At 40.7% G+C, this 25,558-nt stretch overlaps 1 protein-coding gene across 1 annotated transcript in view; it reads left to right on the forward strand.

Annotated features, from left to right (window-relative positions):
* The window catches only part of LOC121963669 (protein unc-13 homolog C), a 130,472-nt gene extending 121,952 nt beyond the window's left edge, over positions 1-8,520 (forward strand). The window contains exons 31-33 of the mRNA XM_042513969.1: positions 3,137-3,229; positions 5,461-5,620; positions 8,055-8,520. Of these exons, the coding sequence (XP_042369903.1) occupies positions 3,137-3,229; positions 5,461-5,620; positions 8,055-8,340 (539 nt within the window). The 3' untranslated portion in view covers positions 8,341-8,520. The remainder of the gene's footprint in view (positions 1-3,136; positions 3,230-5,460; positions 5,621-8,054) is intronic.
* The last annotated feature ends 17,038 nt before the right edge of the window (positions 8,521-25,558 follow it).

The following is a 25,558-nucleotide window of genomic DNA, read 5'->3' on the forward strand; positions in this document are numbered from 1 at the left end:
GGCCTGAATGCATAAAAACACTGTCATGACAGATTTATATAAAACATATGTGGTGTAAATGTATAAATTCCCTTGTGTGATCTTTCTCTCCGTCATCAGCGACCCACTTTCATGTGTTGTTTTCACATTCATCCGTCTCTATATAGAACTTTTTCCCCATCTCTCTGTCTCTCTCTGTCACTCTTTCTGTAACAAGGCAGAAATACCTTCAGGTGTCCGGAGAGATTCGAGAGGGAATTCAGCCCAGTGGGGCGTTGAAGCTTTAAGCTCCTGGTTGCCTCAGTGTGTTCAGCCTTGCAGAACGCTGCATAGGCAGGCAGCAGGAAAACAGAATGGCAATGGGAGAAAGCTAGTCAGCCAGGCAGTCAGCGGGCCCAACCAGCGCTCTCGCTCTCACTGACTGGCAGATGGGCAAAGACGCACAGCATTTCACTGCGTGCTATTTTGAGATGGCTCGATGTGTTTCTCCTCTTCCTCCCTCTCTAAATCTCTTCTCTCATCCCTTCCCCCCTTCCGAGTTGACACCATGTTGTCACTCTTTATCTGCGGTGGTCTAATGCGATGCCCATAAGTGGAGTTAGTGAGGTGGTAGATGTGCATTAGGTCAGTAAACAGTGTAGGGATGTGCTGATGCTTGATGAAGCACAGTGGACACTGTTTCATTAATCACCAACCCCTGTGCTCTGACACATTTAGACCATGCCATGCTCTGGTCTATTCCTGCAAATTGTACGCATGGAAGCACACGTGTGTTCTGTTTGTTTGGGAGCAGGCTGAAGCTTTATAGTTGCTTGAAACTACAGTGGAAATACATTGCTTACATTAATCAAGACATATTTCTTTATACAGTCATTTCATGTGAATATCTTACAGATTTCTGCTCATGAAGTAATCTTCTGTTGATTTGTCACTTTGTGTGATTGGGTAACATCTTTTTTTATGTTGAAACAGCAAAAGGGGAAAAAATTCAATGAATTCAACTGCAGCTCTGCAACAATTAATGCTTACACCTCACCTCTCTTATCTGTTACCGCCTTTTGTTAGCATTTCCCTCACTTAATCTGCTGACCCTCCTCCCTGCCACCTTTGTTTTATCTACTTTTGCTTTCCTTTATCTTCCTTATGTGCCATTCATCTTACAAGTGGAGTGCCTGTCCACACTGAACCTGTTTTGAACGGGCCAACTTCAAACTCAGAAACTCACACAAACCTTTCATGGCACCAATGACAAACTTAACATTTACCTATTTATAGAAACAAAAGTGCTTATTCTGAAAGTTATATTGCTAACCAAATGTTTGCTGATACATAGCATTTTTAGTCTCTCTTCATTCATCTGTTCTTAAATGTACTGCAGCAAGCCACGAAGAGCGAGCTGTACACAATATGCTTTTCGGCCATGTTACTTTTAAGACATTAAATAATACATTAAACAGTGGCTATGTTTGCATGCACACTAATTCACAACTTAACTTATTCTGAATATGACAATATGCAGAATTTGGCATGGGTCTTGTAAACTGCACATTGCATTTGGATGTTCTGAATTGGGCCTTTTTCTGAATTTAGCATTTTCCGATTAAGACGTGGGATATACAGGTATTATCTTGGTTTCAATAGTATTATTTGTGCATGTATACAGCGCATTTGAAATATATTTCTCAGTTGGGGTTTTTACTGCACTTTGCAACACACAGTCTCTTGTCTATTAACAGTCTCACTTGTTCTTTATCTGTATCTGTATCTGTATGTACTTACTAAAGAGTGTACTTCTGGCGGTGTTAACATATCACATAGATCTAAAGAATTCGCACTCCGTGCCGCTCTTCCTTGTGTCCTCAGCAGTACACCTGACAACTGTTAAGTCAATCAGAAAAACGATTGTTGAAAAAATCAATGGACAGACAGAAAGAGACTTCTTCCATTTTAGTTAGAGTCACACCTTGCTCTCCCATGACTCCCAAACTGCCCATTCCAACATCTGTGGTGTACATGACTGTTAATTAATTTTTAAAGGCACAGACTAACAGTGTCCCTATTCTAATTCCAATCAGTAAACATGCCATTTCATTATTATATTATTTCAGCCTGTAGGTGAAGTAAATGCTGTTGCATTGCTCCGTTAATTTCCCACAAGTCTACAGCTTAATTGTGCAGCAGCAATGTTTTTCTGCCCCCTCCCTCCAACCTCTCAGGGCATCATTACAATAAATCAGGAGGCTTGTTTCTTCATTACCAGCTGTAATGGGCACTGCATGTTTGGCACATATTGATTAGCTATTGGATCAACACGCCCCTTCATCAACCACACTGGCACTTGCCTTCCAGTGTTCAACATCTGTTTGTCCCAGGCTGGGTGAAACACAAGGCAGGAATCCCTGCATTAGACAAAGTGAGACACATGGTCAGCAGTCAATTCTAATTGTTTCCTGGCAGCAGCATGTCCCCATGTGATTGAAACTGTAATGCTGATGTAACTGTGCAGGCTGTGATGCCCAAAAGGGTATTTCCTCCTTCACAGTGTTCACTTTTGTCCCCTCTCCACCTCCTCTCTGATACATAGTCCTGCTTTCATTTCCACTTGTGTTGTTTTCATGCAGTCAAATACAATGTTTTATCTTTATTTCTGACAAATTCAACAGTCAGATGATTTCATTGTGCAGAGCATTATTTATTTAGTGAATCCCTTCACACCATCTGCCTCCTTCATGGCCTTCAAACCAGGCAGATTATTTCATGTTTCCTTTTTCCTCTTCTGCTTGTTCAGCCTCAAGCTAAAGGTAAGTCTGGTTGTGTTTGCTACTGCGCTGCCATAGGGGTGAAATCACGAGTACTCCCCTACTGTTTTTCTGGGTTTAGTATTTTTGCTTTGACACACAGAGAGGTGTTTATACACCATTTTTTGGATCAATTTCTGGATACCGCATCCACAAAAAAAGCTGCACCCACAGTTTTGGATTCTGTCCTTTCATCCTCTCTTCTCCTTTATATCCTCTCTCTCCATCTCTCTCTTTTACCTCTGTTTTCGATCTCTCTATTTTCTCTCCCTGGCCCCCTCTCTGCCACTCCTCCATTCTCTCTGATTTTCATTATGCCTCTTTCCAATACTCCTGTTGTTGTTTTGGTGTGTGTCCAGGTCAGTCATCCAATGGATCCGTGGGGGAGGTGTCGATGCAAGTGAATCTCATCTCTCACCCTGGCACTGGAGAGCACAAAGTCAGCGTGAAGGGTGAGATTTTCCGATACTCAGACCTGCCTTTTGTTGTACATTTTTAAAATGTGTACACTTGTTTAAAGACTCACCATGGACAGGTCCTGGTGGTAATCTCCTATGTGTGATGGTGCTGCTGAGCCATGATCAGCTGCATTTTTATATAACCTTGGAGCTCATTTTGGGGACCAAAAAGAAGGAAATTAAATGACATAATTGAAGTCATTATACAGAAAACCACAACCACAACTGGTGCTGTTTTGTAGGTTTTTTTTCTATTCTTGCCGAGGCTATTAAAGAGTTGCAGCTTAGCCCAACACTTATGATTGAGAGATCTGAAACGTCTGTGTTTTTATTAGCCTTACTAGCAGCATGTTTGAGGGCATGGTGATGTCAATCTGTCAGTCTGTCCACCACCTTGGCCTAGACTGAAATATCTCAACAAGAACTATTAGATGGATTGCTATGACATTTTGCACAGTCATTCATGTCCCCCAGAGCGTAAATTTGTCAACCAATAGGTTGACATTCTTTGACTTTTGATCAGCTTGTCTAAACTTTTTTTTAAATGGTATTCATGGTACCAAGTAAATCTTAAGTACATTGGTGAACTGATGACGTTACCTCTGACACCTCATAAGGATTGATGGATTGGTATACCATTTTCCACAGACATTCAAAAGATAAATCCTGACAACCTCAGTGATCTCAATACATTTCTTCTAGTAGCAGAATGAAGTTCTCATTTTTTAATGAAATATCTAAACAATTATTGGATGCACTGGCATGGAATTTTTTACAATCATTTATACCAGAGGTCTTCGTGGGTCTGACATGGTGGACCATGCATGCAAATACAAATGTTTTAATTTTTGTTAATATGGCTGTGCGAAACACAGTTAGATTGGTTAGATTTTTAAAATTTTAATTGTTGAGTTCATTCACAGAAATTATGAGCAACTGAATCCATACAGGTCCCAGGTCAGTTCTTAGGGTCTTTGATTTAAAACCAGATACCTGCAATATCATGTCCATCAGCATCAGCTGCACTTTGTGTTAGCATATCTACTTGCTAAAATAAGATGGTGACAATGGTGAACTTTATACCTGCTTAACACCAGCATGTTAGCATTGTTATTGTATGTTGGCATGCTGATGTTAGCATTTGGATGGAAGCACTGCTTTGTCCAGTGTTGTTAAACACTGCTATTATAAGACACTACACTAGATGAAACGATAGATCAGTGTAGCCGATGTCTGCTGCTGTTCCATATCCAAGATAGGTCAGGTTATAATCAGGCTATAGGCATCAGTGCTGCCTCACAGAACGGCTAGCATGGTCTTTTCTTGTTTCATTCACTATACGTCAATTCATTCACTTCATTTTAATCCAAGAGCAAATAGTTGCATTTTCCAGTTTAGATTCTAACTCCATTATGCACTAAAAATAATTGTTATTCATTCTTAATGCTTTATTCTATCTTCATATCTTTTTGCAAGGTATAGAAAAATGTCCAGATTTTCATTTGTCCATGATTCAAATAGGTTTACTGTTTTTGAAATAAATTTCTATAATTACACACTTGTTGTTTTTTGTTCCCTAAATGTCAGCAACAAAAATCGGGCTCATCACCCCACAGCTGCAAAGCTTTCTGTTCCACCTCCTGAAGCAACACCATATGCACTACAGCTGGCAATCAGCTATAATCAGCCGACAGCACTAACACGACAACCTGATTGCAGTTAGTTCACTATGGCAGTCATATATGGATGCTTCTGTTATTACAGGATGAAGAGATGCAGTTTAACATTTTCATCTTTATTTTCTACATTTCCCAGAATTACCTCTGGCAACTACCAATGGACAAAATGCAATAAAAAAATCTGATTCTTTGTCTCCCTTATGGTGGATTTATCCCTGTACATTTTTTATGTGCAAAACGGTCTGTGAATAAATGCTTTCAGTTTGACTCATAGACGGTGACATCCAAAGATGTTTACCATTAATGTTCCAGATAAGTGGAAATGTTTCTGCTATCAAATTCTATTCTACTTGCTCTGACAGTATCTCACCATAATATGACATTTTCTACATTTAGCCAGTTATCTGTGGAAAAGGAAGATAAATACACTTATGACAAAAGAAAATGGGGCCAAGAATACATTTAAACAGTGTTAGTGTTTGACTTTACTTTCTTCTAAACTATATCTACGATGACGCTGATTATTATTTGCTCTGGTTTTCTTAGTGGTCGCAGTGAACAACCTCATCTGGCAAACCAACGCCATGTTCCGGCCGTTTGTCGAGGTCAATGCTGTGGGACCACACCTGGCTGACAAGAAGCGCAAATTCAGCACCAAGACCAAGAATAACAATTGGTCACCAAAGTACAATGAAACATTCCAATAGTGAGTAATCCTGCTTTCTTCATGTTAGTTACAGAGGAGGAGAGAAAGAGCAAGCTGGGGGAGTTTTTTTTAAAGTACATCCTGTATTATTTTTCTGCATTTTGCCTGCCTACATACAAACTAAAAATAGTCTCCAAGATTATTTACCTTAACGACTGTATATGCTGCAGTATCTTCAAACTAGTATTCAGAGTGCTATCTGCACACTACAAAAGAGTCTCTAGCAACCTATATACCACATAATACCTGTAATGCCTCACTGCCAAAGTCTTCCTAATTGTTATAAGCAGTGAATGGAATACAGTTGCAACACCAGCACTTCTGCTTATTGCATTGAAACTGTGAAAGGAAGTCAAGTGACTGCATTAGAAATCTATGAGCCTGTCCCTGCTGTAAAACTGTCACTCTAAGCCAAGCCAACTAAAATCACAATGCTAAAATTATCTTGGGGCATTTTTATATTAGGTACAATTGATTTTTACTGTGTCTGTGTACAATTGCACCCCTGGCTGTGCAGCGCAGAGTATGAGATCGGCGTGTGCTGTATGTATTTGCAGATTTTGGAGGACAACAGCAACACTGTGAGAAGCCTTTGCAACTCAACTCACCAACTGCTACTTGTATAAAATTGTTAGATTTTGATACAGTGCGTTTTCACACCTGACAAATCTTACCCAAATGCACATTTCAATTGAATTCAGGCACGTATCAACCAAGTGTCAACCTCCAAGGCTAAAAAATGAAGCCATTATGGAATTGCCAAAAACTGCAGTTCCTTGATTGACCACTTTAGGCTGGCTCCAAAACAGAGTCAATCCCCATGGACTGCACTGTCAAAATGTCCATCTTTACAGCAGAAACAAACACGTGCACAGCCTGATAAAAGAAACAGTTTTGGTCTCTATAGCTAATGTCAACATACATGACAACTGTGCAGGGGGTGAATTTTGTAAAGGCCCAGTTACACATGTTTAAGGGCAAGGCCTCTTGAGTAACAGGCTGTATATGAGGCATTGCTACAGTTTATGAGTCAGATTAACCCCTTGCTTCTCCAGAGCTCCATCCTTTTGACTAAATTTGGTCATTATGGCTCCAAAAACTGAGATGGCGATAGCCAAAATGCAGAATTTAAGGCTACAAAATGGCAGTCCATAAACCAGTGGATGACGTCACAGTAGTCTATTATTTATACAGTCTATAGTATTGACTTACTGTGCCCAGGTACGGCACTCAAGCAGCAACCTCCAGGGCTGAAAAATGAAGCCAATGCAAAAGTGCCAAAAACTGTAGTTAATCAAATGACCACTTGCTGGATCCAAAAGGAGTAAATCCCCATAGATCCCTAAGTTAAAAGGCCCACTTTCATCACAGAAACAAACATCTTTACAGCCTGGTACAAAGAAACAATTTTGGTCTCTATAGCTAATTTTCATGTTCATGAGAACTGTATGGTGAATTTTTATATGACTTAACTGCTTAAATCTTATCAAGGCTTAAGGTTACACATAATTATGGGCATGGCCACTTTAAGGGAAAGGCTGTCTCATTAAGGGTCATCTCTGCTGATGTAAAACACTCACCCTTCGCTCCTCCACAGCTCGGGAAAATTCAAGATGGCAGGGGCCAAAATGCAGAACTCAAAGCTTTAAAACTGCAGTCCACAAAACAAATAGGTCGCAACACGGTAGCTACATCTGCCATTTTTATACACTCTATGGGAAGAAAGTATTCACTCTAATCAAAGAAACTGGACTTTATGGTTAAGTGTGCTCAGCCCAGGTCTGGGTCCGTGATGTGAGAACCTCCTTAGAATGAGTTGTAGCAACAGCAGTGTGATCATTGCAGGCTCATTGCTGTCTGCATATAGATTTACTCCTGCCACTGTCATTTGAATTTTAGGAAGCCATTAAAGTTGCTAGGGATAATTAGAAAACAACCTAAAACAAAAGCTGACACAGAATAATGGCTCATTTGAATAGAAACATTAATTTCACTTGCAAAACATGACTAAATTTGTGTCATCACAGACACACATATAATGGGGCAGCTTCGCTTGGGAAATGTCACCCAGCCAGAGTCTCTTACTGACATGGTATATTCAGCTGCGAACAAAGCAGGATGTCAGCGTCCAAAAAGCAATTGGTGTGCGCTCATGTACAGATCAGTGAGACTTAGGGCTTTTCATTAAGGTTGAACAATAAAACAAAAAGTCATATTGGTATGCTTTTAAGCGACTTACAACTTACTTATGAGCTGTCGTCATGTGGTAAACCCAACACTTCAATTTCCGCAAAGGTTAAATCATTTCCTTTTTAAATTCTGAAATCATTTCCTTTTGAAGTACAGCCCAGTAAAATATCTCAAATAATGCATGACACCAACATATTTGAACACTTGAGTTTCACGTCTCAAATCTCTTTGTCATTCCTCCCAGTGTTCTAAGTAATGAACATGGTCCGGAGGCCTACGAGCTGCACGTCTCAGTGAAGGACTACTGCTTTGCCCGAGAGGACCGCATCATCGGCATGACGGTCATCCAGCTCCGAGAGCTGGCCGAGAAAGGCAGCTGCTCTGCCTCCTACCCCCTGGTGAAGAGCATCTCCATGGACGAAACTGGCCTCACCATTATGAGGATACTCTCTCAAAGGACCAACGATGAGGTGGCCAAAGAGTTTGTGCGTCTCAAGACAGACACACGCTCGGCAGAGGAAGTGTCATAATGTGCGACAAAAAATGCAGTATTAAAAGAGTTGTGTTGTCTTAAGTAAGAGATGAAGAGAGGAAGGAGAAAGAGCAGTAGCAACAGATGTTCTTTCTGCATAGAAGCTGGCGAATGAGATTGTCCAAAGAGAAGCGCAGGAGGCCCAAATGTGGCAAGGCAGCGAGACAGTGAGAAGGAGAGGGAGAGAGAGAGAGAGAGAGAGAGGGAGAGAGAGAGTTGTGTTTGTTTGTTTGTTTTTGTGCATGTGCGTAAAACATCTGTTGGAATGTTCATTTTAAAACTACAGTATGTACAAGTGTTTACTTACCGTATGCTTACTATTAAGTACTATATTCTACGAGTTATGTTAACGAGACATGAAATACCTTTTGTACAACATTTAGTCTTTTTGAACAGAGATTTGTTCCAATAAAGTGCCAAACCAGTGGAAAAAAAGAACAAACCCAACGTATATGAATTATGGTGAACTTAGTATGTTTGAAATTTGCTCGATTATTTTGTCCGGTGTAAGTCATTTTCTGACCGTGTGGCGTTTTGATTGTTGCAAAGTCTTTCATTTTGCACCCTCGTTTTTTGGCTTCACGTTCTTCCACACAGCACTGTTGTGCATGTCCTCTTCTCGGTCATGTCTCTCCCATGATTCCACAGTGACCACCGAGCAGGGTCCTGTCCCCTTGCCTTCAAACTGTTTGTATTTTAAGTCGACCTGAAAATAGACCATGTTTTTTGTAAATGGCGATGACTGCTATGTAAACCTTCATAGGTGTTTGTAATTTTATAACCATGACAACAATGACGACAGCCTCCAGTGCTAACAGTCTTGGCAGAAAGGATGGAAATGTTTTCTTTTTCTTTGGCTTTTTGTTCTTTGTTTTTGGCCATCAGCTTCCAGCCTTTCTGAATGACCACTGTGAACATGAGCTTTGGAAGGCAAGCTTACATGACATTGCTGACAGTTTGATATTATTGTTTCATATTTTTCCGATAACTTTGTTCCTGATAAACTGCCAAAGTTATATAAAATATTTGTACAAAAGCAATCCATTACATGTATGAAGATAAATATGTACATGTGATCTATTACTTTTTCAATGCTCAATATTTGATTATTGATAGGGTGGTACTAAGATTTTATTTTTTTTATTTCCTGTGAAGCTGTTAACCAATATGAAAGTTGCTCATGTTACTTTACACATTAGTTATACCAGCTTCTGTCATTGGAATTATTTTTCTTCATAAAGGAAAGAGTCTAACATTTGGTAAATATGCAACATTCCTATGTATTGCACTGATGGCGAATTGTATGTCATGTAAATATATTTAGTGAGATATTGTACAAAAGTCTACTTTTCTTCAACGTGCATAAAGTATGTGCAAATGTGTTAAAAATTCTGGGTCATTTTGAACAATTGTCCAGTAACCATCCTTTTAACACACAGCACAAGTATTAGACATTTCTGAGGTTTTTTAATATTTCAAACTTAAGATTTAGGAGACTACAGTAATTACTGACATAACGCATCAGTTACTATTCATACAAACTCTTGGCAGCTAATTTCTTGCATTTTGTGTTGAGAATTCAATTTAGAAATCCAAAGAAATACTAGACATCACCTTGAAATCGGATAACTCTTTCTGGCATCCTTGCTCGGACCACACCCCTACACACCTGTAAAGTTTTGTGGCTGCATTTTGCACAGTTATGGCGCTATCGCGGTGGCAAAAACCATCCAATGACAGACAGACATCACCTGGCACAGTACTTGAAATGGCTTCTTTACTAGTTTCTGCTGCAGTGGGTGTCACTAGGACCACATTTTGCTGTGATGACAGAGACAGACTCACATGCTGAAAATAATACCAGGAATTGCAACAGTGTCACAGATAATGAATACACCTTTGGGAAACAGTCTGACAAGGGTTGCATACAACTGTGTCATGTTTAATCTGAAACAGCCTTAGTGACATATATGGGCAGTTTCATCCAAAGTGGTTTCTTTTCACAACAGCTGAATTCTTATGAGATTATGCAAGAATCATGGGATCACAAGATCACACAAAAAGCCATCATGTCAGGCTTCAAGAAAGGTGTTTGTGTGAACCACCAGTGGTCATTACCAATCAGCATCCTGTGAGGAGCTACTGGCGGCTGTGGCGTATTTTAGGTGTGTGTGACGACACGGAGAGGTGATTGTTGGTTTGAAACAGCAGTGTTGGCACCTCAAAAGGCTGACATAGATGCTGTATTAGCATCAGTTATTTGAGAAGTGGAGAGTATTTTTTTCAGTGAGAGAAGAGAAAAGAGCTGCACTAAAGGTTTATCTCAATGGACCAGAGCATGTTTCTTGTTCCACACATTTTTCCTGGCCTAGCACCTATGGACCCACAAGTCAACTTGACTACTGGCAGTTTGGTCAGAGACTGAAATATGTTAAATTAGTAGTGGCTAGCAGGCCAGTGAAGCAGCTGCAATGGCAGTTTATTTCACTGCACCGCAGGACTGAAGGGCTCTGGAGATCCTTTGTCCCCACAGCTATCAGGCTTTACAACCGTTTAGCCAATGGCTGGGGCTCATGATGGGGTTGTCAGTTCCCCTGTTTCTCTCTGTCCTCTCTCTCCCTCTCTCCATAGCACCTACCCTTACCCACAGGAATCTGTGCAACAATTCTTCAAGGACTATTTATTTCCTCATTTATTTATTCGTTTTAATTTGTTTTTAATGACTCTGCTTTTAACTGTATGAGCTTACTGGACAGACAGGAAGCTCACTTCAGTCTGATTCCAGACCTTCAGATTTTTTTTTCTCACTTTCATTTTCAGACCTTTGGTCCTCAACCCCAACTAGTGCTGCCTGATAGGATGTCACTTGAGGCTATATATGACATGTTGCACAGTTCCCTTCGAAGCCACAAAAAGCTCTATACTTTTGTTCTATCTCACACATTTCAGCCCTCTACTGGACTCTTTGGGTAATACTCCTCTAAGCACACATTCGCGCTTTGAGAATAGCATAAACAAAGCCAGGAAATTAGGACGTGCCAACTCAAATGCATGTGGACCCCACAGTATGTGGGGAGGCAGATTCTGCATCTGACATCCCTTTTTCTCATCAGCAATGGCAAGTAGCACTAACCTTTAGCTGGTCAGGAACAGTGTGGCTCAGTTGATGCTTTGCTGGGACATTGGGCTCTACTCACTCTACCCAAAGAGTCCAGTAGCGAGCGGAGCCTGTGTGACATAGTCCGAAAGTTATGATATTGTAACCCTAGTTCCAACAGCACAGGCTGAGCCTTCTGGAACCCTCTACCTATGCCACTCGCTGAAGAGGGTGTCAGACATGAGAATGCACTTCCCTATATGCTGTGGGGTCTGTAAATATTTGAGTAGGCATGTCCTGACTGGCCGGCAATGTTTATACTTTTCTCAGTGTGCAAATGCGTGCTTGTGTTGAAGGAGTGTTACCAAAAGAATGAACATATATTCTACTCATTCTCCAAATGCTCCAATAGGACATTCAGAGGCTAATTGTGCAGAGATTTTATGTGAGAACACTCCACCGTAAAGATAACCTTATTCCAAATACACACTTACAGTATAAGAGCTAAGCATTACCATGTTCTAAAATGTAAAGAATATCCCTAAAATCACAGCAGTTATGAGATTGAGATTATTGAGTTCCAGGGTGAGACACACCGTACTGCTGAGGAGAATCAGTTTCATGAACAGTTTCTTTGCAATATAATATTCCTAGTGCTTTTTGCACATGGCATCGGAGACTAAGTTGCAGATATCTGAGACATTTTTGCCTTTTGATTCTCACCACATGAAAAACCCCTACAAATACTTTCACAAGATACTGTAATCCTTTGCACTCAACATGACGGCTTAACTTTGTCAAAGTTACTCTTTTTTTTGTGATTTCATGGTCCCTGAGATGAGTGTTTTTAGATCAGTTATGCTCCACTTACTGTCAGTCATTCAACACCCGCAGGAGGAAATGCACATCTGCAGGTAAATAATCCCTCAAAACATGTCACCTGCCAAAACTTTGATGCCACATTTATGTCTTTTTACTTGGGTCATTTTTGTTACTTTAGAGAGAATTTAATTGCGGGCTAAATGTGAAATGTAGCTTCAACACTTTAGCTAGACAGTATAATTGTGCCAGACATAGGAAATACAATCTGTATAAACATAGGCCCTTATTACAATTCAGAATGATACACAAATGTTCTTTTAAAATTCAAGTCCTAAAACTGCATCAGAAATGACTTATTTTTCACAGAAAACTACTGTTCTAGGCACAGCCAGTTTCTTGGTCAAAAACCCACACAGTGTATCTAATCACCTGGAACCAGCACATAAGAGGGCCAGACAAAGCAAGTCCATTTGTCATTGTCACCCTTTTGTCTTTTCTCTCCAGCTGTACTCCAATTCTGAAGGAGATGGGGAAAGAAAGAAAATGAGAGATACCAAGAGATCGACAGAAAACACAGGGGTGTGAGAGCGCAATGAAGATATGGAGAAACTATGGGAAAAAAAGATACAGACAATGAAGAACTTCAGAGAAAAGAAAGGTATTTCTAGGGTAAATTTTTAGTCCTGAGTTATAACACTATTATTTTTTTCAGTCAAGGACATAATGGCACTGTTCATGTTTCTCTGCAGGGATTGAATCACAGATTTATATACTTTTTTCTGGTGTGTATCCCTATGATATTTTGTGTAATGTATAGTTTAACATATGAACATCAGTACAGAATGACAATGTCTGCACTATAAATTCTGTTTTCAGGATTTAATCATGTAATTAACAACCTAACAGAAGTGGGCATTAAGTTTTTGTAGGTGTAAAAGTCTATGAATATAACAGAAACAGCACAGGTGTAATCAAGACTTACTGGGACACTTGATGGAACAGAGCCATCCTTAATGAAATCTGTTTCAGCTGTGCTTTGCCTGCTGTGAAAAGTTAACATATCTGCCATGAAAATGCCAACACACCAGCAGATAAGACAATTCAGAAAGCATCTTTAGAAGCTCAGATACCTTAAAGCACCAGTGCTGCATTTTGGGAAATATTCTTTGCTTTATAAGTCATAGAAAATTGATACCGCTTCAAAATATGACAGTAGTCATGACACCTTACTCTTGCTAAAAAGGCAAATAAATATATGCCTTAAAATATCTTGCTACTGTATTTCTGGATTAATGTAGGCCACAGTTTTGATGTTTTGGTGATCAAGCTTAAGGAGAGCTTCCACTAATGACCATAACTCCTGCAATAATGCTCCTGCACAATTATTTTAGGCAAGGCAAGGCAAGGGCAAGACAAGGCAAAGCATTTTAGCACGTATTTTTATTTGACATATGAAACTTACTATTGAAGCCTTGAAAGGAAATTTAGTAGTGTTTAAGACAGGGGTCTTAAACTTTTTTCAGGCCAAGGACCACTTTACTAAAAGAGAAATAAAGTAGTGATCAATACTGCATTTAATTGAGTTGCATGTTAAACAGGGCCTACAATAATATGTAGGGTGGCTTAAAGTACCATATATAAACATACCCTTTTATGGTGTATAATAGGCTACTAAGCTATTAAAATAATAAGTATCAGCAGATTCATAAATTAATACATCATGTTTGTTTCTGAGATGGACAGTATTTAAGAGTCTCTTGTACGTAAAGTTACATAATGATCTATTAAGTTTGTGAAGATTCTTGGTCATCCAGGTCACGGTAATTCTAGGTGCTATATTGTAGGCAACTGGTATTGCTTGAGTTTCTTGAAGACATTTCACTCTCATCCAAGAAGCTTCTAAGCTCTAACAGACTGGTTGGGAGTCACAGGCTTTAACATCTGTGTCAGAGTCTTTGAGGTCACATGTGAGCTTTGAGTTTCAGAGTTTTTAAGGTCATATTTAAGTCATTGACCTGGCCATCATGTGGTACACTTGGGTTAGTTTGGTCCAGGTATGAAGGAATCTGCGGAGAGAACTCAGGACTGCATTGTAGGTGGATGATAAGTGGTGTCGTGGGCCATCTCCTCTTTTTAATGATGGTTGTTCCAGTTTGACATAGATGGCTTCTGTCACGCCTCTTTCCAACCATCTGTTTTCTCTGGCCAGGATGTATATGTTGCAGTCCTCAAAGGAATGCCCCTTCTCCTTTAGATGCAAGTGGACAGCTGAGTTTTGCCCTGAGGAGTTGGCTGTCCTGTGCTGTGCCATGCATTTGTTGAGTGGTTGTTTAGTTTCACCAATGTACAAATCTGTGCATTAGCCAGGAATGCACAGATTTGTTCACTGGTACAGATTTGTACATTTCTGGCTGTTCAGCCTGTCTCCGCCTGTCTATGTGGCCCCCCTAGGGGTTGTGCACCCTCTGTTGAATACCCAGGGTTTAAGATATGGTTAATAATCACAGAGAACTATGGTTGGTAAGGAGGAATCTTAAAAGAAGTCCAATGCCATATTTTTTGTCATAAACTGACATTTTGACATAATGCATTCTTCAAGATCAAAACACACTTAATTTGAATGACAGATGTAATTTATAGGGTGGATTATTCAAATTAGTGACATTGCAGGGCAGTTGACGTGAACATATAGGTCATTAAGCATCATAAAATATTTGAATGACCAACATAACAGCTACAATTTAACTGATATATGGATATTAGATGCCTTTAATCAAATATGTTGTAGCTAATAGTGTTACATTACTGAGTCATAGCAACATTAAGTGCAGTTGAATGTGTCTGAATTTAGACCGAATTGCATTACAGGGAATTGCATCATTGTTTTTAAAGAATCCCAGAATGCTCCAACCGCCCACCCTACCTGATATTTTAATTTTCTATTTTTTTTTTCTTTTCCTGAGCCAAGTATGCCAGTCACACCAGCTTGTTTCCTCACTGTGTAATCAGAGATAGTGGAGCAAGGAAGTTAAAAGAAGAAGAAATACAGAAAAAAAGCAAACTGAAGCAGGGGGAAGGGAAATGCTTTCACTCATGTACTCCCAGAAGGGAGGGAAAATAGAGTAAAACACTAACCTGACTCATCCTACCGTAGAGCTGCCAAGAAGATGCAAAATTACATCAACTTTGACTCCCACAACCTTGACCTCTCATTTGCATATTGTCAACTCCTCCAGGAATTTTTAGTCATCTTCTGCAGCACATTTCAGAGGACAAACCGATGCCGGGCAAATTATGATCTCTGAGGATGAGCTGGTTGGTATAATTTATGGTAAGATGACGGCCATGTTGTTAACCTCACGGCCCTATCTGTGCATGTGTATTTGTGTGCACAAAGCAGCTGGCAGGCGACCAACCCAGGCAGCTGATTTCTCTTACTGATACTTTGGATCAGATTAATAAAATAAAGCCTAGATGAATTCCAGGGGCAGCCAATTGAGCATATGACAGGAGGATAAAACAGCAGTAAAGCTCAACAAGAGGAGGATACATTATCCAGAAGTTATGGGCCAAAGGAACATGTCCATCTGTGCGATAATGTAATGCAACCAGCTGTTATGTATGAGTAACAGCCTGACAGGCATGAAGCATCCAAGCTGGGGTTTTCTGTGTCCTTCAAAGCAAAGGCCTGTTTATTCTTCAGGGGAAGATTGATGAGGCTCACCTCAGGGGTACGTTATTCACAGCAGGATATTTTTCAGGTCAGACCAAAGATCCAGATTGGCTTATTTCTATCATTTTGATGTATGTGGTGTAAACTTGATTAAAATCACTCTATATCACAACTTCATGTTATATGATACAACGTAAAGGTACATGAGTACAAAACAGTTTCGTCAAATGTCATTAGAATACAATGAAACACAATGCGGAATTGAGCAATATTATGCAAATGTCATAGAAACTTATGAAACCTATTCTATAGCATTTGACTTCTTTAGGATTCAGAATGAAACATAGCAATTAATTTTCTAAAGAGAAAACAGTCCTTCAACAAGAAGCCCTTGCAAGCGAAGTTTAATATATTGCTGATGATGGTATGCATTTGAATGTTGTATTGACTATCCTGCGGACTTGAAATTTAATACATTAATGTTTCAAACTGTTTTGGACCTTCAGGATAGACAAGACATGATTGTATATATATTATCTGCTCATAGGCCCAGAGTTTATTGTTAATACTTAGTACCTGTTGGGAATGTTGGAATACATTTAGCCTGAGACCTGTCATGTACTTTGATGTTTAGGTCAGTATGCGGAAAGAGCCTCATACATTTCAAGTAGATTTGATTAGGCAAGTCAGTTATATGTGAACATATATGTTTATAAACCAAATTTGCCTAAATCCCCACAGAGTATAACACCAGTTCATTTTGTTTCATAGTGTTTAGAAGCTTTCTGCACCTACATAGGTTTTCCATTTATTTTGGAAAATAGGCCTAGACTTTTTTAGACAAAAGGGTTTACTGGGACTGGGTTTAGAGAAAATACCATGTTTTTTTGTTTGTAAGTATGGTTGTTATGTAACTTAACAGACAACTATGTGATTGCACATGAATACAAGGACACATGGCTTACATAGTTAAAATAACTTGACTTTAGTGATGGATTTTCATGCTCTTTTATATCACATTAGTTGCTATGAGCATCTAATATTACCACGAAGTTAAGGTGAAAGCCCGGCGTGTCTCATACTGATGTGAAAGTGAGTCTTGTGCATCACTATCAGAGGCTAAGGGGTGTAACAAAGTCAGTATTTGACAGCCTGGGAATGAGAAAGGATTACACTTACATACCTAAGTTAGACAGAGCCAGTGTTAATGTCATCAGTTCCACCTGTGCTTTTTCCTCTAAGATAAGTCAAAAAGTCTCCTGTGAAAAAGGTCCATCATGCTGTGTCCAAAATCACACGCTCTTTCCTCTAAAGGGTGCTACATTTACCATCTACCATTATTTTGTTTGAGTGCACCCGAAACATCCCAGAAAAGACCTTTTTCCCAGCAGATATTTTGACTTGTCATAGCAGGAAAGCACAGGTGTTTCTAATAACATTAACTACGGGTCTGTTCTACTGAAGTGTTCCAGTGAAAGTGACAGTGAGTCAGCATGTACAACACCAGAACCCTGAAATCAAAGCAGTCAAACAGAATTTAGCCATTATTTACACTTGTGCTTTTCTATTGTGAAAAGTCAAAATGTTTTCATTGAAAAACCCTTGTGGAACAAAGAAGTGTCCATGTCATGTTTCATACAACACCATTACTGGTGTGCCATTAAGCCAGACCAGTGAGTCAGCACTGACCATTCAAGTGCAGTGACACTGGCACACCTACAATATATAGTGTAGTTCTTTGTTTTACCTCAGTTTTTCCTGTTGTCTGTGTTTTCCCTTCCCATTGTCCCTTTTTTCTGTCTGTGTGTGTTTGTGTGTGTGTGTGCGTGTGGAGGTGTGGCCACCACTCATACTCAAGATCCCTGTTTCCCCTCCGTGCCATTCGTGTCTGCTCCACCTTATAGCTTTGTTTGAGTGGTAAATAAACTGTTTAAAGTGCTTCGACTCTTGCTTTCAGCTTTTTTGGGTCCAGCTAAAACTCAAACCTTAACAGAACAATCTGCCTAAAATGGACCCTTCCAAAGCCGAGCAGTTGAAGCAGGCCGTTTCCTCTCAAGGCGTACTGGTAGCCAGCACGACTGCCCGCTTTGGAAGGTAATGGAGATGCTAACCCAGCTCTGTAGGAAACTGGACCGGGTTGCTTTCTGTTGATTCCTGCTCCCACCAGATACTCTGGCGATTTCGATATGTGCAGACAATTTATTTGTGATTGTAGACTTGTGTTTGATCAACAACCTCTAACCTACACTTGTGATAACTCCCACATTGCTTACATGATGAGTTTACTCTCTGACAGAGCCTCTCAGTGGGCTGTAGTCTTGGCTTAGTCAAATTCCCCCATTTGTGATTCATTCAGTGAATTTGTTAAAGCATTGAAAAGAGTTTTTGATCATCCTGTCCGAGGCAAGAAGGCTTCCAAGCATCTCTTGGCCTTGCGACAGGGCTCATCCTCAGTCGCCTCTTATTCTTTGGATTTCCGCATCCTGGCAGCATAGAGCAGCTGGGATGATGTGGCGTTGCAGAGTGTGTTTTTGAAGGGATTGTTTGTAACTTCGAAGGACGAGTAGACCACACGTGATGAAACAAGCTCGTTAGAGGAGCTCATCTCTTTCGCTATTAGACTTGATAATCGTCTAAGAGAGCGACGCAGAGAGAAAGGAGCTAAGTCTGAGTGTGCGGTTTCCTCCCTTCCCCCACTCGTTAATCAGCAGTCCAGCTCGCCACCTGTTCATAATGACACATGTTCGAACTCCGAGGAACCCATGCAGCTGGGCAGGATGAGACGGTCTCCCTTGTGTATTTACTGTGGCCTGTCGGGCCATTTTTTTGCTATAAACCCTCTCGGACCCTCTCAGCTGCGTTATATATAAAAAGCAACAAGAGACACATTTAGCGACTTTTTTAGATCATCAGGGAACAATATTCCCAGGCGCGCTGCATTCAGTAACCCTGGAACACCACTATATGCGGTCGACAGGCCAGCATCTCTCCCTTCTCTGTCCTCCTGAGCCAGGTGTTTATGTGTGTGTGTGTGTGCGCGTGTGTGTGTGTGTGTGTGTGTGTGATGGTGAAACGCGAACGAGAGGACACGCTGCTTGCGATCTGAATTCAGGTGTAGAGTTTCCACCTTGGTTATGTTTAAACACCTGATATGATATGCTTGATTCCTTCCAACTCCCAACAAGCAGAGCGACATGTAAATATGCAGAGATCACAACAAAGCCGTCAGGCCTATTTAGGTACTGTTCTGTAGCTGTGGTGCTTCCTGACGTTTGGGGGAATGTTCCACTTTATAGTTCCACTATAACTCAAACAGGATACTCCTCCATCCTCCCCCACTGAGATGGTTTTCGTCAGTGACCATCTTCATCGCTGCCGCCAGGTTTGGAGAGCTGCACAGACTGCACTCAACTGCACGGCGGCCCAGAATCAGCGAGTGGCGGACTGGAGTACTTACCAGGACAGACGGTATGACTTTTCTCCCGTGACCTTCCTATCCAAGTTGAGTCCAACAAACTGACAGTCATCAAGCTTGCCGCTGTCCAAATGAATCTTCCTCAGTCCCTCAGGATTCATCCCATTTTTAATGTTTCCCTCCTTAAGGTGGGAAACTTTTTCTATGTGTGTGTGTGTGTGTGTGTGTGTGTGTGTGGAGGTGTGTCCACCTTTTCCTGCTGGACCCAGAGGAGCATACCTGTCCTGCATCTTACTGCAGTCAAGGCAGCATTATATACCCAGTCTTCCCACTGCTCCAGTGTCAGATTGTCCTGCTCACTAGTGGTAATCACTGGCCACAGCTCTTAGCAATCTCTAGTGTTTTTGCCTATAGTGATTTTTGACTCTAGTGTTTTGCCTTTGGGGCCCCTTTTGCCTTTGGACTCATCATTGCTTCTCCACTTCTCCAGATTGCTTCCCGTGTGCTCCCTCCTGTTCCTCCTGGCTTCATCACCACTCATTACCTCCACCTGTACCTGCTGGCTCACTCCCGGACGCAAGATTCCTGTTTCCCCTCTGTGCCATTTGTGTCCGCTCCACCTCATAGCATGGAGGTAGTGTTTGTTTGGCTTTCGGCTTATTTGGGTCCAGCTAAAACTCAAATATAGATTGCAGCCAATGTTAATGTTATGTTTGACAAATGACTGCAGTTAGAAAGGTCTGTTGGAACATTTCAGTCTCTGCATGACAGTTCTTTGGATTCATTAAGTGGTGTAACTTCTTACTGTATCATACTGTGTTATCCTTCAGATGCATGCACCTGGAGAAATCCCCATGGAAATTATATTTACAGTTATTACCTTTAAAACTAACGAAATTATTTTACTTAAACGTCTTACTTTTCTTTTTTTCCCAGTTGGATCCCCTCACATGCTTACCAGCATCATTGTGAGAAGGCGCCCAGGTTTCCAGCCTCCTTCATCTCCTCACGACTTCTCCCCCTCCCTCTCCATTGCTGGACTGCAGTGCTGCTTCTTCTACCCTCTCACCACCTCAATAAATCATGACAACCGTGTGTCTGGAGAGGTATGTGCATGTGTACGTTTTTGTGTACCATATATTCAGTATGTTCTGTAAGAAAGGTGCCATCGTGTGACCTGCATGAGGATGTACTGAGCCTGTTGTGTCCCCATGAACTATATATATAGCATGTGCTTGAATATGTGTTTTGAGTGGGCCCTGTGGGTGTACACTTGCCCTGCCCTCTCTCCCTAACCAATCTGGCTGAGTGTAATTACACTTCTATGCGTCTCGGTGGGGACAGGGAGTCCGCTCCTCCTCCTGCCATTAAACAGAGTAAAAAGCAGGTCTACAGCCACAATGGGAAAGTAAGAGGCAGCCATTAAAGCACAGAGGTGGACGCTATACTTGTTGAGCACTAAGTAACGCACCACCCCAGATGCACAAGGTGGGATCTTATGGTGATTAGACATAGCGATGGATTGCGGCAATGACCTCTGTAATGGTGTACGGGACAACAGAGCTGCCGTTTTTGACCCTGATAGATGAGGCATTGTGCTGAACCGTGACACTGAGCAGCCAACCGTTGGCGTGTAGTTGGCGCAAACAATGCTGTAATTGCTTCTGCTGGTTGACAGTTTTATAGCAAACACACATGACGGCAAGGGAAGGGGAGACATAATTTATTTCCTTCTGTGATACAGTCATCTGGGGGTAGTTTTCAGTTGACTGCGCACAGTTTCATTTTGCAGCTTTTGATTAAAAAAAGGAAGTGCCTGCAAATACAATCTGGTCACCAAATCGTTCAATGGCAAGTTTATCACTTTGATAGGACAAATCATTACATTGCATATTACATTATTTTAAATCATGTCTTATTCTGGGACCCTTGAAAACAGCTCAATTTGGCCCCTTAAATAGTAAACAATCTCTTGTTTGCTTCATAGCCCTAGTGCCCCTAAATCATTTATAAGGTGTCCTTAAGTTTTTTGCATAAAGCTTTAGTTAACAAGTACCAAAAGACTCTAAGAGTTTCTCTTTTGTCTCATTTTTTTGGTCTTCATATTGCCTTTGATGAATAACTACAGTTGGCCTATGTTAGAATATGATTCTGCTTCTGTCTGCACTGGGCCACTGAACCACAACAGAGGCATTATTTGTATTCCTCACTCGTAAATCATCCGCATGATTTCAAAGACAGAACAAAGGACATGGCAAGCACGGCGAGCATCTATCCCAATCCACTTTATCTCATGGGGGTCTACAGAAAGACTCTTGATACATGGCAACTACACTGTACTGCATACAGTTTTTTTTCTTACTGCTGCAGTCAGTGAATGTAGTGTTTATTCAAATCTGAGAGAGAGCAAATGTTTTCCATGTTGTGCCAATTAAGCATTCCACATGTTCCAGGTCAGGGATATCTTCTCTTAGGGGATTTTAAGACCTCTTTTTGGTTTGTGCAATAACACAATATACAGCTATAGAGTGCCCCAGGGATGACGTTTTTCTTTATTTTGACACAGAATTACTGTAGAAATGAGCTCTGTGGAAAAACAAATGTTTATAATACATGCTTTCTTCAGTAAGATGATCTTCACTATGAACATTACTTTCAGGATTTTTGTGGCCTAAATGCAATCGTCAGAGGTAAATACTGATGAGCTACACCCAGGTTGCATGATTTAAAGTTGCCATCACAATGAGGCTTTAAAGTGTAGCTCGGCGTGTTGACGTTCTGCATTCTCATGTAGCTACTTGTTAGATACTGTCTTTTTTAAGCCACATAAAAGCTTCAAAGTTTGCAAGTGGGTTGTTTACTGATGTACTTTATGTCGTAAAACAAAACATGAAAGTTTCTTAAGCTTGTGTTCTTGACCACAGACCTTATTTAAGGCATCTAAACAAAACCCATTTAAAAAGACCCAATGACCTTGAGACGAGGGAACCGGAGGTACTGAAATGCTAACTTATTTTTGGGTTTGACGGCTCATTGCTGGGGCTCTCTATAAGACTCACCTTGTCACTGCTCAGAAATGGTTTGCCATTGAAAGCATGATAGTTTGGCTTTGTCAGTGATGGAGCTCATGACTCCCTGGTAACACAGCCGTCACTCTACAGTAAAGCCAACTTGCCAACCCCCCATTTACTGTGAACAATAATCGATGTGTAACAATGCTTTGAGGGCAGTGAGAGCTCGGTGCACTGCAGGTGGCAGGTCTGAGAGAAGGAGGGATTGAAGGAGGAGAGTCCTCCAGCAAGGCCATCTGTTCATGTGTAATTACAGCTTTGGGCTGCAGTTGGATCGCTCTCTGCTCAGTCTGAATCCAGGGCCCCCTGACCAACCTATAGCCTGGCTGAGAGGTAAATGCTGGCTCTGTCTCCTGAATTGCAGCTTACGTGGTTTTAAGTCAGAAATGAGCTGTTAAATACCTCTCTAGCTGACTGGATTTGAGCATGAGGGAAATTTGGAATGAAAAAAAAAATCAGACAGTGGTTTATTATTTAAGACAAGAGGTAATGGATTTTCAAGTGGCTTTATGGGCTATTTTCCTGACAATTTATGTGACAAATGGCTTATTTACAGTTGTTTCTACCCACCAACCATTAAGACCCACTCTTGTTATCTGTGTCAAGGCTAAGGCAGCGTCATGGAGCACCTGCCTATAATGTTTATAATGCCATATAACTTCCATGTAGCATGAAAGCTGTCTATCATGTTAAATGTAAATGACATGTGGGGATGCTGTATGCCTGTGCTGCCTCGCAAATCCACCACCAGTGTGTCAGAGCTTCATAGAGTGGAACATAATCTTATATGCAGGCACTCAGCCATAGCTGTTGCATGGTGACAGTTTTGCTATTAATCATAATCACTGGAATACTGCCACCTTTCACACTTTGTTCACACGCTGAAGTTGCCCATTTGCTCAGTGACATACGGTGCAATGGCTTCTTTTTTGTGCATATGTGCATATTTGTGTACAGGGTTAGGTGTATATTTGTATAAACGTGAGTATGTGTGTCGCGGTGTGTGCGTGTGTTTGTGTAGCATGCCATTTGGGATTGGAGAAGGTTGTCAGACTGCAAATATCCACAGTAACAGTTTAAGATGTACAACTTTCTTGTGGCTACATCTCCCACTCTGACCATTAATAACAAGGCGGAGATGTCCTGCCCAGTCTGAGGCCGGCTGTGTCTCAGATTCATCATTAGGTCACCACAGTCTGCCCCTGTTTTTGTCCAGACTGCAGAGTACAGAGGAAAGCCCCATCGCAGATGGTCAGAGAGAGGGGTTTCATCGCTTAGTTTCCACAAAACTGCTTAAGTGTCTGTGGTTCCCTAAACGGACATGTGGCAGTACAGCATCCCTAGCCATTCATTTGAACCTTTACAACATGTCTGTTTGTATAAGGCAAAATTAGAACAGAAAAAAGCTAGCAATACTTTATAATGTAGATTGGTATCATTTGGTACACAGTTTTGAACCAAACTTTTTTGGTGCAATGTCTGAAATTGTTTAATGTATTTTCATGAAATTATCAATAGATTGTAATGTCTTTGGTGACAGCTTAATTTTTCCTTTTGTACTTACCACAAAGCACAAAAGACTTTGCCTTATCTTTTGGTTGATGGCCATATATTGCAAAACTAATCACATTCTCATTAGCTACAGCTGAGTTTAGTGATATTTAGCATGTTATCACACCAAACTATGCTCCTAAATGTTTTGCCGGAAACATACCTGTTTACCATCAGCATGTTTTTGCTGTCACCGCATGCATCTTAAGGTTAATTTATACTCCCTTGACGTACAAAGGATACAATGCCAATACATGGCACCAGAGGGCAGAGTCAAATGATTCACACAACAGACAAGGTGATGGTGGAGGACGTCGTATAAAGTATCTATATAAGAAAGGCAGCGCTGTAGATGGTGGTGTCTGTAAGGCCATTAAACATGTCTGATATGGTGAGGGAGAATTCTAACTCACATTTGCACTCTATTACAGATTTCATCAGTTTCACTATTTTTAAAATGTCTTTGTTGTCTCCTGCAGTTGTGTCTGGCTTGAACTACACTACACTTACCCCACAATCACCGGTGATGCTGCTCTTGGTGTGTGGTATATGTGCAGAGACAAGGATGACAAAACACACACACACACACACACACACACACACACACATATATATATACATATATATGTGTGTGTGTGTGTGTGTGTGTGTGTGTGTGTATAGATAGATAGATAGATAGATAGATAGATAGATAGATGGAGAGAGAGATCATCTTTAGAGATCGGCTTAAATCATCTGTTTATTAAAATATGTACAACACACACTAACAGTTAACACTTGAGCACCTTGCTCTTTGAACGTAGATATGATTCGTCTCTTGCCTCTGCTCAAATCTCTCTTTTTGTTAGCTACTCTGGTTGAATTTGCGGACTGTCAGGGAGCAAGATTGTTGAGCAGACTAAGACCTGATTAAAGTGGGCTGGTTCTTCTTGATGGCTGTTCATTGTCATGTTAGGTATGTCACCATGGAGACTAGAGCTGTATAGATAATCTACTCAATGGCAGATTATCTTCAGGGTCTCAGATTCAGATGTATAGAAGCATAAATCCAAACTAATCAGCTCCCGCTGGTCCATTTGGGTGCTTAATGAACATTTTCTTTTTTCCCTAATTTTTTTTTTTTCTTGATTGTATGCAGTAAAAAAAATCACTACCTACTAAAACATCAACTGTATATAGCTCACAGTACATTAGCTGACCATTGTTATTTGATTTTTACTGTATGCTGTGCTCTGAAATTTGTATATAACTTCCAAGAGTGACTGATGTATTACACTGTACCCAGATTCCCTGTCACCACAGCCCTGGGGAGCCTGAGGCCAACTCTTCTTAATGTGATAACACAGCATGTTTCAGTGAGAAGTATAACTTTGTTGTACCTTATTGTCTGGGTTAGCAACAAACCTATTTACACTGTCGGAATTTTCCCTCCAGGATTCCTCTCAAGGCCTCTTCCCACACAGTATTACCTTTCACTGTTAATAATGTTTGTATCGCCCCTGTATACAATTATTCTTGAGAGAAAGACATAAACCTTAATCCATGCTATCCAATAAGTCTTTCTTTGCTTTATTTTATATTCCATAT

This window comes from Plectropomus leopardus, chromosome 1 (genome assembly GCF_008729295.1).
Source record: "Plectropomus leopardus isolate mb chromosome 1, YSFRI_Pleo_2.0, whole genome shotgun sequence".
In the NCBI taxonomy this organism is placed as follows: Eukaryota; Metazoa; Chordata; class Actinopteri; order Perciformes; family Serranidae; genus Plectropomus; species Plectropomus leopardus.